We start from the raw sequence: 12880 nt of genomic DNA on the forward strand, positions 1-12880 counted from the left end.
GAATAAGCGCAACGATTCGGGGGAGGTTCAGACCTTGGCTGGAGCAGGGTACACAGTGAACTCAGAGAAAACGCTGTATAATATATATTTACATTGTAATAAATGTATAATAACACTGTAATAAACATATAATTACATTGTAATAAACGTATAATAACACTGTAATGTATAATTACATTGTAATAAACGTATAATAACAATATAATAAATGTATAATTACATTGTATTAACCTATGAGGCGCCACGTAGGATTTAAATTAAACTTCGCTTATCAATACATGCATAACACACGTGCATATACACCTATAAATTACTTGCATATACATGTATACTATTGGACGTTCAAAATACATATATGAAATTCACGTGCACACTAATATGAAATTCATACCAACACATATTATGTTAGTAATGAATGCATATAAACTTTTGAATAACTAGCATATACATATAAACTTGACGCACGCATACACCTATACACACTCGCATATACATATAAACTTCCATGCAGACACACCTATAAACACTCGCACATACATATAAACCCGATGCGCGCATACACATCCATAAAACACTCGCGCATACATACAAAATAAAACGTGGATGCATGCTTTAGTTGTGTATATATGTATATGCGAGTGATTCCATATGTGGATGTGCGTGAACTTTTCAGTGTAAAATGAAGTAATTTCTTCTTCTTCTTCTTTTGGAGTTTTATGGCGGTTGGCAAACCAGCTAAAAGGTGCATTTACCGCCACCAACTGGACAGGAGTGTGAAGCGTCAACACAGGGGGCGGAGAGATATCACGCAACACCTGAAATAAAGCTTGCCACAAAGAACCTTTCTTTTACTGTCTATGCAAAGAACCGGCGAAAGTAATGATTATGCATGAAACATTTGAATGGTTGATAAAGTTCATAAATCGATAAAGTTGACGATGCAGACTCGTCATCTTCGCTGTAGTGAACGCGCCTAGAGAGAAATACACACTTCATATGAAGTGTGAACGCGTCGGCGCCTCTGTGTCCTGATTAGCCTATATTGTCCACTATATTTGCTTCTTATTTATTAATCCAGGCAAATTTGTTGATGAAACATTGATTAAAATGAACATAATAAAACGAAATAAACTTTAAAGAAAGGCTGTCTACAAAAGAAAACTTTAAGTAAGTGGTCAAAATCATGTCTGACCCATTCCAAATGTTTTCCGATAGCCTATATCTTACACTCTAAAAAATGCTGGGTTGTTTCAACCCAAATTTGGGTCAAATATGGACAAACCCAAATTGTGGGTTGAAAATGTAATTAAAAGAAATTATAGTTGAAAGTGAAAGTTGAAGTTGGGTTAAAATTTTAAATTACATTTTTAACCCAACGTTTGGTTTTGTCCACATTTGACCCAAATTTGGGTTAAAACAACCAAGCGTTGTTAGAGTGTATGATCCTATCTTACTCATCTCATGCAGTTCCCTTTTCATATAATCAACATAGATGAAATAAAAAAAAACATATTATTTAAACATAAATATGAAACGTATGTTTAAGTTTTTTAACTTATAAGCGTCACACCGCTCCGCTTTGCTCACATGCTCTGTTGTGTATCCTAGTTAGTAGCCTATACATGCATGTGTGTGTGGTGGAGGGCTGCGATTTTCAAATAATAATCAAATAATACCCATCGATCTTCGAATATCAGCTGTGCTTGAAAATTTCGTTTTGTATAAATTGTATCTTCATTTTAATCAATGTTTCATCAACAAATTTGCCTGGATTAATAAATAAGAAGCAAATATAGTGGACAATATAGGCTAATCAGGACACAGAGGCGCCGACGCGTTCACACTTCATATGAAGTGTGCATTTCTCTCTCTAGGCGCGTTCACTACAGCGAAGATGGCGAGTCTGCGTCGATTTATGAACTTTATCAACCATTCAAATGTTTCATGCATAATCATTACTTTCGCCGGTTCTTTGCATAGACAGTAAAAGAAAGGTTCTTTGTGGCAAGCTTTATTTCAGGTGTTGCGTGATATCTCTCCGCCCCCTGTGTTGACGCTTCACACTCCTGTCCAGTTGGTGGCGGTAAATGCACCTTTTAGCTGGTTTGCCAACCGCCATAAAACTCCAAAAGAAGAAGAAGAAATGACTTCCTTTTACACTGAAAAGTTCACGCACATCCACATATGAAATCACTCGCATATACATATATATATGAAGAGTTTGGTTCCAAAACGCAATAAATCCATTTAGATTAATTTGAGTAAAAATGTGTTTTCTTTACCAAGAAAGTGGAAAGATAAAAAGCACTATTTTCTGTTTCAAACTTTCACATAGCATTTGTAGGTCACAATAACAAAAAAAATTAAAATCCAGGTTTTGATTTTCAAAGATTTATTATAAAAACGGATCGTTTTTTCCCCCAAAATGCAATAAATCCATTTTTTTTTTCAAATTCAAAATGCAATTAATCCATTGAATCAATATAAAAGTTTTTTTTTTCATATTGAAACTGTTGAAAATACAAAACAACGTAAGTTTATTAGTATAATATTTTTATTAAGAACTGTAAAGAAGATTGAAAACATTTTTCCTCCTCCCGAGTGCCTCATCTTCTTAATCTCCTCACGTAAATGATTCGATTTCGATGCCTTACGTTTCTTACCCACCACAGAAACAACCACAGGTTCATCAATGCCGTCAAAATTATTCATTTTTTTGTTTGTTTGTTGATCGAAAAGTACAAAATAGATAAGAAAAACTAGGAAGCCGAGTGTATTTAAGGCGCTGCCGTTACTGTTTACATTGCGTGGAATGGTGCGTTGTGATTGGCTGAGAGCGGATATATCGCATTCTGCAGAGAAGGGAGACTGGCGTTTGTCGCGGTTTGGAAAGAAAGGGAGAAAACATGACAGAATAACACGGCGGATATCGCATTTTACTTAAAATTAAACATTGACTTTTCAATACCAACCAGATACAATACTGATTTTTGCAGTAACTAATTTTTTTTAAAAATGGCGTTTATCGCGTTTTGGAACCAAACTCTTCATATACAACTAAAGCATGCATCCACGTTTTATTTTGTATGTATGCGCGAGTGTTTTATGGATGTGTATGCGCGCATCGGGTTTATATGTATGTGCGAGTGTTTATAGGTGTATGTGCATGGAAGTTTATATGTATGTGCGAGTGTTTATAGGTGTATGTGCATGGAAGTTTATATGTATGTGCGAGTGTTTATAGGTGTATGTGCATGAAAGTTTATATGTATATGCGAGTATTTATAGGTGTATGCGTGCGTCAAGTTTATATGTATATGCAAGTTATTCACAAGTTTATATGCATTCATTACTAACATAATATGTATTGGTATTAATTTCATATTAGTGTGCACGTGTATTTCATATATGTATTTTGAACATCCAATAGTATACATGTATATGCGAGTAATTTATAGGAGTATATGCACGTGTGTTATGCATGTATTGATAAGCGAAGTTTGATTTAAATCCTACGTGGCGCCTCATATTAAACATATAACTACATTGTAATAAATGTATAATAACACTGTTATAATTCCATTGTAATAAATGTATAATAACACTGTAATAAATGTATAATTACATTGTAATAAATGTATAATTACATTGTAATAAATTATAAATAAACAAATGTATTATGTATAATAACACTGTAATAAATGTATAATTACATTGTTATAAACGTATAATAACACTAATGTATAATCACATTGTAATAAACGTATAACTACATTGTAATAAACGTATAATAATACTATATATAATTCCATTGTAATAAATGTATAATTACATTGTAATCAATATATAGTTCCATTGTGATAAATGTATAATAACACTGTAATAAACGTATAACTACATTGTAATAAACGTATAATAACACTATAATATATAATTACATTGTAATAAACGTATAATTACATTGTAAAAAATGTATAATAACACTGTAATTAATGTATAATTACATTATAATAAATGTATAATAACAACCTTGAAAAGAATCGCTACTTTTTCAAAAAGAATCGCTACTTTTTCAAAAAGAATCGCTACTTTTTTGTATAAAAAAGTAGTGAAGTAGCGAAAAAAGTGTACTCCCTATCTAGTGTACTTACTATCTAGTTTACACTATAAAGTGTACTTACTATCTAGTGTACTCCCTATCTAGTGCACTATCTATCTAGTGTACTCCCTATCTAGTGTACTTACTATCTAGTGCACTTACTATTTAGTGCACTTCCTATCTAGTGCACTTCCTATCTAGAGTGCACTCCCTATCTAGTGCACTATCTATCTAGTGTACTCCCTATCTAGTGCACTATCTATCTAGTGTACTCCCTATCTAGTGCAATATCTATCTAGTGTACTCCCTATCTAGTGCACTATCTATCTAGTGTACTCCCTATCTAGTGCACTCCCTATCTAGTGCACTATCTAGTGAATCGATACTTTTTCAAAAGTGAATCGATACTTTTTAAAAAAAGAATCATTACTTTTTAAAAAAAGAATCGCTACTTTTCACTTGCTTGGACAAAGCTGGTGACCGGAAGACTGAGGCTTAACCACACTGACGGAATTGCTGAATACTGCAGTAGAGGTGGGAGAGACGGGATCAGCGACGACAACGCGGAGATCTTGAAATCACCATCATCGAGTTTAATCCCACCATCTGGGATTTAATGAAGAAACAGAAAAAACTGATACAGACTAAATCCAGAGGAACTGCAGCTACGTCTCCAAGATACTTGAAAAAACCTACCTGCAATTCTTCAGTCCTGTGGAAACTTTTAGGCACTTGTGAAAAAATGCTGTAAAGTGAGGATACTTTCAAAAATAATGTCATAGATAGATTTGATTAATCAATTAACTTCTTTTAACTAAATCGAATATATATTTGGTGTGACAACCCTTTGTGATTAAAACAGCTTTTGTCCTACACATGCCTATAGTTTTTCATCTTTGCAGGTAGGTTTCTTCAAGTGTCTTGGAGACATTACCGCAGTTCTTCTGGAGTTAGTCTGTCTTAGTTTTTGTTTTGTTTCTTCATGTAATCCCACATTTTACAACACATCAGAGTGTTAACACTTTGCAAGAATGTTTTTGACCCTAAATAAGAAAAAGTCATAACATTTTAAGCTAGTTAACTAGTATTCTTCCGTCAACTTAAAAATCTCAATGGGTCAAAAAAGGGCCTATATTAAGCAAGTAAATAGCAAAAGATTAGCAAGCTCTCTTTCTTGATGATGTGTACTCAAAAAGCAGTTTGCTCAATGAATTTATGAAAACACAATTAGCTAATTAAAGCTTGTTTAAGTCCATTCAAACACACAATTATTGTTGAACAAACTTGTCGAAACAAAGTTTTGTAGAGCAAAAAGCTAACTGAATTCAGTAAACATTTCTAAAATTAGACTTAACCAAAGTAACTCTGTTGAAGCTCTTCCAGTTAATTGCTAACTAACAATGGCACATGGTAGCAAGCTAACAGGGACTGCTAAAGCTGTACAGCTAAAGCTTTTTTTTTATAGTCAATATTGATTAGCCCACAAGCTAAGCTACACTCTTCTCCACAAAGGTAACCACAAAAACTACAACATAACAAATGTTCCTTCATTTTCAACATAAATGAACCTAAAACACTAACAAATATTTCCCTTTACTAAAACATATGCAAAATAACACATTTACTCTCCCACTCCAGTCCCATGCAAATCATGCTGCTAATTCCACTGTTCAGTTTCACTTGTCAAAAAACATGATTAAAGTAGTCTTAACACAATGGGATTAAATTAAGTTCCATTTCCAAAACGACTGCATGTAATGTAATTAAGTTGTGACAAAGTGTTTATGAATTGTCCTACCCATCAAATTTTCAAGAATATTTTGTGGACAAGGAAAACTTCAATACAACAAAATGTGTGCTAAGAAACACACATCTTTTCAAAACTACTTTTCCATGTTGTTGGTCTGAACAGAATCCAACAGCTGTCGTCACATAACAGGAAATACATGTTTTCTTAAGGCATGGGTCAGTGAAACAATAGAACAGCCATCAACAAAATGACCTATTGTTGCAATCAATTCACCAGTATTTTGTTTCCCTTATGAGAGAAGGTTTCTTTTAATGCTCAAGGTAGCAAGGAGCAGACAGGAGCACTTAAGGACTGTCATCGAGTTTAATGGTGTGGAAGTGACCTGTAGGCAGAGCCGGATTAACGCAAAGGCAAACTAGGCACGTGCCTAGGGCCCGATTGGCGGGATGGGGCCCAGACAGAGGGACCAAAAAAAAAAAAAAAAAAAAAAAAAAAAAAATGTACCTACAAATGTCCTATCTACAATTTATTTCAATATTTATTAATTAACTAAAAATAGTGACGATGTTTATCTTAACCATAGACTGTTACATTACGTCACATTAACGCCAGCCCGTGCTGCGAAGCAAAAGCCTAAATAAGCACGCAAAGAAGCACAGCTCGTAATGCAGGTGTGTGCGTTGTCGTCATCTATTTTGGAGTGATTGCAATGTATTCTAAATATAAACTTGTACTGTCTGCGTCATTTCTGGAAAAATCATTCACCGCTTTATTACGAGTTTAAAAGAGCGCGAGCGTCATTAACGTGCCCAGACGCGACGCTTTGAATTTGCGCGTACAATGAATAACATCGCGTCGGGAGCTGACTAAAAACGCTACAAAAGTAAAAGACAAGACGTTTGTATTCAAAGTTAAAAAGCCAACACACTACAACATTTTTAAATGTTTCAAATAAAGGATCTCGGGTCTATCTTCTAAATTCTGCTGATGATTAGATTATAGGGCTACCCTGTCTGACATCAGCCTACTTACGCCAATAATATCAGTTTAGAATTTCTTTTTCTAATCAGTAGCGACCGTGTCTTTCTCTTCCACTTGATTTGTGTATAGCAATTTAAGCTAGCAATGCAATGCATAATATCATATTACTTATATTAATAATATGACAATATCTGCAGTCAATATTGATTAAATGGGAGGGGAAAATCCTGGCCATACCAGCTATGAAAAAAATTATAAAAGCATATATCACTGAAGTGGTATTCTGGAACTGTGAATAAATTGAATAAAACAGCAAAATAACAATAACAATAAAATCTTCATTAAACAAAAAAGAGATTACCTTAGATGAAGTTTGATTAATATGTACATACAGTAGCCTACTGGTAAAAAGTCTGGACCCATTACTATTTTTAATGTTTTTGAAATAAGTTTTTTATTATGCTCTACAAGCCTGCATTTATTTGATCAAAAAAAAAAAAAAAAAAAAAAAAAAACAGGAATATTCAGCAAGGATGTGTTAAATATATAAAAAGTGATAGTGAAGACTAAAAAAAAAAAAAAAAAAAAAAAAAAAAACCTTTTTAATAATAAAAAAAAAACCTGAAAAAAAGAATCACAGGTTATAAAATAAATATTAAGCACCATTTCTAACATTTGATAATAAATCTGAATATTATAAAGTTTTCTGAAGGATCACATGACACTAAATTCAGCTTTGCATCACAGAAATATATTTTAAAGTATAGTAAAATAGGAAAACCATTATATTAAATTTTAATAACATTTCACTATATATTATTTTTCTGTATTTTTGATCAAATAAATCCAGGCTTGATGAGCACAAGAGACTTCTTTCAAAAACATTAAAAATAGTAATGTGTCCAAACGTATGTACTGTGTAAGTAAAAACATTTAAAATTAAATGTTGTATAAATTAAAAGGTTAGGAATCATATATGTTTTAAGAGTTTTTTATTGGGGATGGGGGGGCCTCCAACATGAATATTGCCTAGGGCCTCCAAATGTCTAGAACCGGCCCTGATCACTGAAGTGGTATTCTGGAACTGTGAATAAATTGAATAAAACAGCAAAATAACAATAACAATAAAATCTTCATTAAACAAAAAAGAGATTACCTTAGATGAAGTTTGATTAATATGTACATACAGTAGCCTACTGGTAAAAAGTCTGGACCCATTACTATTTTTAATGTTTTTGAAATAAGTTTTTTATTATGCTCTACAAGCCTGCATTTATTTGATCAAAAAAAAAAAAAAAAAAAAAAAAAAACAGGAATATTCAGCAAGGATGTGTTAAATATATAAAAAGTGATAGTGAAGACTAAAAAAAAAAAAAAAAAAAAAAAAAAAAACCTTTTTAATAATAAAAAAAAAACCTGAAAAAAAGAATCACAGGTTATAAAATAAATATTAAGCACCATTTCTAACATTTGATAATAAATCTGAATATTATAAAGTTTTCTGAAGGATCACATGACACTAAATTCAGCTTTGCATCACAGAAATATATTTTAAAGTATAGTAAAATAGGAAAACCATTATATTAAATTTTAATAACATTTCACTATATATTATTTTTCTGTATTTTTGATCAAATAAATCCAGGCTTGATGAGCACAAGAGACTTCTTTCAAAAACATTAAAAATAGTAATGTGTCCAAACGTATGTACTGTGTAAGTAAAAACATTTAAAATTAAATGTTGTATAAATTAAAAGGTTAGGAATCATATATGTTTTAAGAGTTTTTTATTGGGGATGGGGGGGCCTCCAACATGAATATTGCCTAGGGCCTCCAAATGTCTAGAACCGGCCCTGCCTGTAGGAATGGAAAATACGGCAGTTATGTTTTGCTTTATGCACTAGAAGAAGGAAATTTGTCAAAGGAAATCTATTCTCCAGGGCTTTGTTATTTCCAAAAGGGGCCTCATATCAGTGTCGTTAGTTTATTTTCCCAAGAGGCCCTCAGCAGAGAATGTCTAACAAAGGTTAAACAGTGTTTGACCTGCAGAACAGCAGAACTGCATGGGGTGGGGTCCAACATGTCAAATTGTTTGTGTTTGTGTATTTGTGTGTGTGTGAGTGTGTCTTTTCCCCTTTAAATATTAATGGATGCATTTATAAATTCACTAGCTAATTTGGCTATTCTTTCTCTATTGACAAGCAAAACCACAACTTTTGTTCTATAAGCCATTATCAGTCATATATTTTCTTCTGGTTTGAATCTTGATTAGCATAAATGGAAATCATAATTTTGTTTATTTGTCCAATTTAAATGAGCAGATGAGATCATCATTATTTCACTGGACATTTCAAATAAACGTTTTCTCATCAAGTCCACTTCAAGACAGAACAGACATTGTGATGATTGAGCTGGAGTGTTAACAACCAAATATGTAACAATTTGTGTTATTTGAAACACTTTAAAATAACTCAGCGGAGACTGGGACTAGTTGTCACACATTTAACAACAGTATATATATATATATATATATATACACTGTACATTTACAGTATATATATATATATATATATATATAAACAAAACATACTGTATATCGAATGTTTTTGAATAAAGATAGTTTACTGAATACTCATTTTGTGACAAAATATCCTGATAGTGGGGCACGTTGTCACACTGTATGGTCGGTAAGCAAACAGATTAGGATCAGCTAACAGGAAAACAAGCTTGACAGACAAAACAATTCATGAATCAGCACAAAAAAAAAAGTCAAACATTTATTTATTTGGCTATATTAACCTATATGCCTGTTTTATCAATATTTATAACATTTAAAACACACATGACAACTTTCTATGGCAATATGATGAAATTTGAAATGTGAAATTTTAGTCTGTAAAACTTGAATTTGGAAAAAACATTCAAGTTTGAACAGTTTTAATCTAGATGTTTAAAACAACACACAAAATTACTGATATGGAAACACAGACCTTGAGAATTTAAATCAAAACAATGAAAACGTTTAAAATGGCAACAAAGTGCAAAGTGCACATGTCCAGGGACAAAAGCCAAATGCCTGTAATAAAACCAGTGATTTACTCAAGCAGTCAATACAATACAACTGCTTGTAACGAGCAAAGATAATGATTTATTCGTTTTAACTATCTATCATCACGAATTATGTACTTTTCTAAAGTCTATAATTTCGCCAGAAACTATTTTATCTGCAATATAATCAGATCATGCATGAAATAACCAGAAAGGTAAAGAAAATGAAGGTGGTAAGTAGGTATTTAATAATAAGTGCAGCCGCGTTTCTGCACAGCCCGAGCGCAGAGTTGATCCACTTCAAATAACTTTACGTGTAGTAAAGCGGAAACAACGGACTAAAACAGAGAGAAACGCTTTCGATTCTAGCACAAGAATAATCCAAAGAAAGAAGCGTCTGGGTTTGTCGTCGTCTTGGAGCTTCATAAAATAGTGCGGACGCTTGGATTACAACATGTTCTAAGAATCAACATTAGCTTGGGATACAGATCTGTACAACCAGCCGACATGAGCAGTTTCATTTTTCAAACGTAAACATCCGCCGAGCAGTTTCCGTCCATGTGTGAGCAGCTACTTCACGGTGATATGCTAACCATGTTTAGGATGAGTGTATCTTTCCAAACCAGAGGACACGTCATTCCCAGCTAATGCTCAGTTTTAATACGACTGGAATTGCTTTTATTTAAATCTTAAGCGGTTTGCCAAGACGACACGTTAAGACGCGAATGGGTTAGCACGCGAGCTAACTTGGCTACCAAAGCTGTTTGTTTGTGTACGCACAGACAATGAACTATGTCGTTTGACAGCACAAATAATATGACAGATGATATATAGTCCATTACGGCGAACTAAGGTGACATTTCACAAGCAGATATCCTTATTATGGGTCTACTGAGCTTGATTTTTAGTTCAGTTGGAAAATGCATAGATGTCATTTGCCTCCTTCTGGATTTAAATTTTGTAATTGTCAACTCATTAATTCAGCTGTTGGTGGCAGTGATCTCCTTTGTCAGTAGTCTGCCCATGCTACTCACAAATTCAGTGTCTGAGTGCTGGAATCTCACTCTGCTTTGCATCATCACCATGCGGGACGGAGTGACCGTCGTGACCCATAACATGGTCGGAGGCTGGACGCAGCTGCTCGGAGGCATGCTGGAAAGCTTCAAGATGATCGGATACCTGTCTTCACATCTGCTACTGCGCACCAAAGAGCTTCTTCACCGCGGTTTGCTGTCGGGACACAGTTTGCTACGGCAGGCGTGGGAAGGCTGTGGCATCGTGTTCAGCCTGTTGCTTTATTTCGTCAACACGATCATTAACTTACTTCTCATTGGTACGCAAAATTTATACTCTGTGTTGGCCAGCACTGTGGAGGCAGTGTCCTGCCCTTTGCAGAAAGCTCTTGAGCTGACCCTGACTGTGCTGACCTTCCTGTACAGCAGTCTCGTTGGCACCTCCATCCTGCTGTGGACACCATGCAGACTAGCCATGGAGTTCCTGGGATCTGTCTGCCAGATCTTCATGAGCGTGTTCTTGCTAAACTCTTACGGGCTGCTGCTCACGTTTGTCATCATCACGAGTACCACCATATACCTGAATCCAGCGCTCCCAAGACGGGTATCTTTGCACATAATCAACTACATCAACACTGTGCCAGTCCTGCAGCGACTCAGAAGAGCTCTACACCGCCTCTACGTCCTCGAGAGGAACGTGTGGCAGAGATTGGCCTGGCATCGTAGTCGGATAGGCCTCCTGGTGATTCCTGCAAGGAGAGAAGCTGCGGAAAGGGACGTTAGACAGCCTGAGCACAACCTTGAGCCTCAAATTGACCTAAACGCAGCAGATCCGGTGGTGGAAGACGCTCCTGAGGACACCAACCAAGCAGACGATCCTCTAAACCTGCCGCTTCCAAGCTCCAGCGCTCGCAGGCCGCTCCGGAAGTTTCCGTCTGAGGACAGTTGTAAAGGCCCTCCGGCGGACAACCTGCTGAATCTTCTCCAGGAGCAAGAGGAGAGGAAGAAGTGCGTGATCTGTCAGGACAGCACCAAGACTGTCGTGCTTTTGCCTTGCCGTCACTTGTGCTTGTGTAGAAACTGCACCAACATTCTGCTGAGCCAGCCCATCTACCAACACAACTGCCCCCTGTGCCGCCACATGATCCTTCAGACCATGGACGTGTATCTCTGAGGGAAACGTTTACGGATGTGTTTCTGTCATCCTCAGGTTATTTGAGCAGCACTGTTCTTGAACTGTGGGAAACCACATGTTCCCTTTTCATCTGTTCATTCCACTACTATTGCTTGTATAGATTTGAATCACAAACTTTTATAAATTGCGATGGCAAAGCTGATGACTGACTGGGTTTTCTAATGGTTTTATATACATTGTCACTGTTTTTTTGATCAGCTTGTGGAATCAACACTATTTTTCTCATACAGCAATATCAAATGAATGTAAGCTTTGTATTAACAAACATTAAAAGCAGTGTTAATTGTGAAGATGGAAGATTTGCTTAATGGAGTGTTTAAGGGGAACATTTATGCTACAATACTACTAACGTTGGGCCTTATTGTATGAATTGTTGTCTAATACATTTTTTGCCTGACTGTAAAGGTGATCAAAGGTTTCATGTGAACTTCAACACCGTATTGATTATTTTTTGGGGGTTTTTTAGTGTCGGAGAAATGTTCGTTTTGCTTTGCATACTTTGTAATCATTCCACCAAAGCCATTTTGCACTATTTGAGTAAACGAGTGTCACTACAATATTTTCACCAGCCATTCTATGGATGATGTGTTCATGCTGTTTTTGTCATTTATTATTGAACCGAATTAAGGCTCTCTCACTGCTTAAATGGTATTGATCAATGCATTTTCAAATCGAAATTGTGTGCTTGTTTTTTTGTTTTGAGAGATAGTAATTTAATTCGGTTACCGGTAAAAACCAAGTGGCAGAAAGGCTTTTAGCTCAGCTTTGTCCAGTGGGTGTTGTTAGAAATCACT

At 35.0% G+C, this 12880-nt stretch overlaps 1 protein-coding gene across 1 annotated transcript; it reads left to right on the plus strand.

Moving 5' to 3' along the window:
- The first annotated feature begins 10469 nt into the window (after positions 1 to 10469).
- rnf26 (ring finger protein 26) lies at positions 10470 to 12512 on the plus strand. The gene has a single exon (XM_056263378.1). The coding sequence runs from the start codon at positions 10761 to 10763 to the stop codon at positions 12063 to 12065; it is 1305 nt and encodes a 434-aa protein (XP_056119353.1). The 5' UTR covers positions 10470 to 10760; the 3' UTR covers positions 12066 to 12512.
- The last annotated feature ends 368 nt before the right edge of the window (positions 12513 to 12880 follow it).

This window comes from Rhinichthys klamathensis, unplaced genomic scaffold (genome assembly GCF_029890125.1).
Source record: "Rhinichthys klamathensis goyatoka isolate OS25496 unplaced genomic scaffold, OSU_Roscu_1.1 h1tg000206l_1, whole genome shotgun sequence".
NCBI classification, from domain to species: domain Eukaryota; kingdom Metazoa; phylum Chordata; class Actinopteri; order Cypriniformes; family Leuciscidae; genus Rhinichthys; species Rhinichthys klamathensis.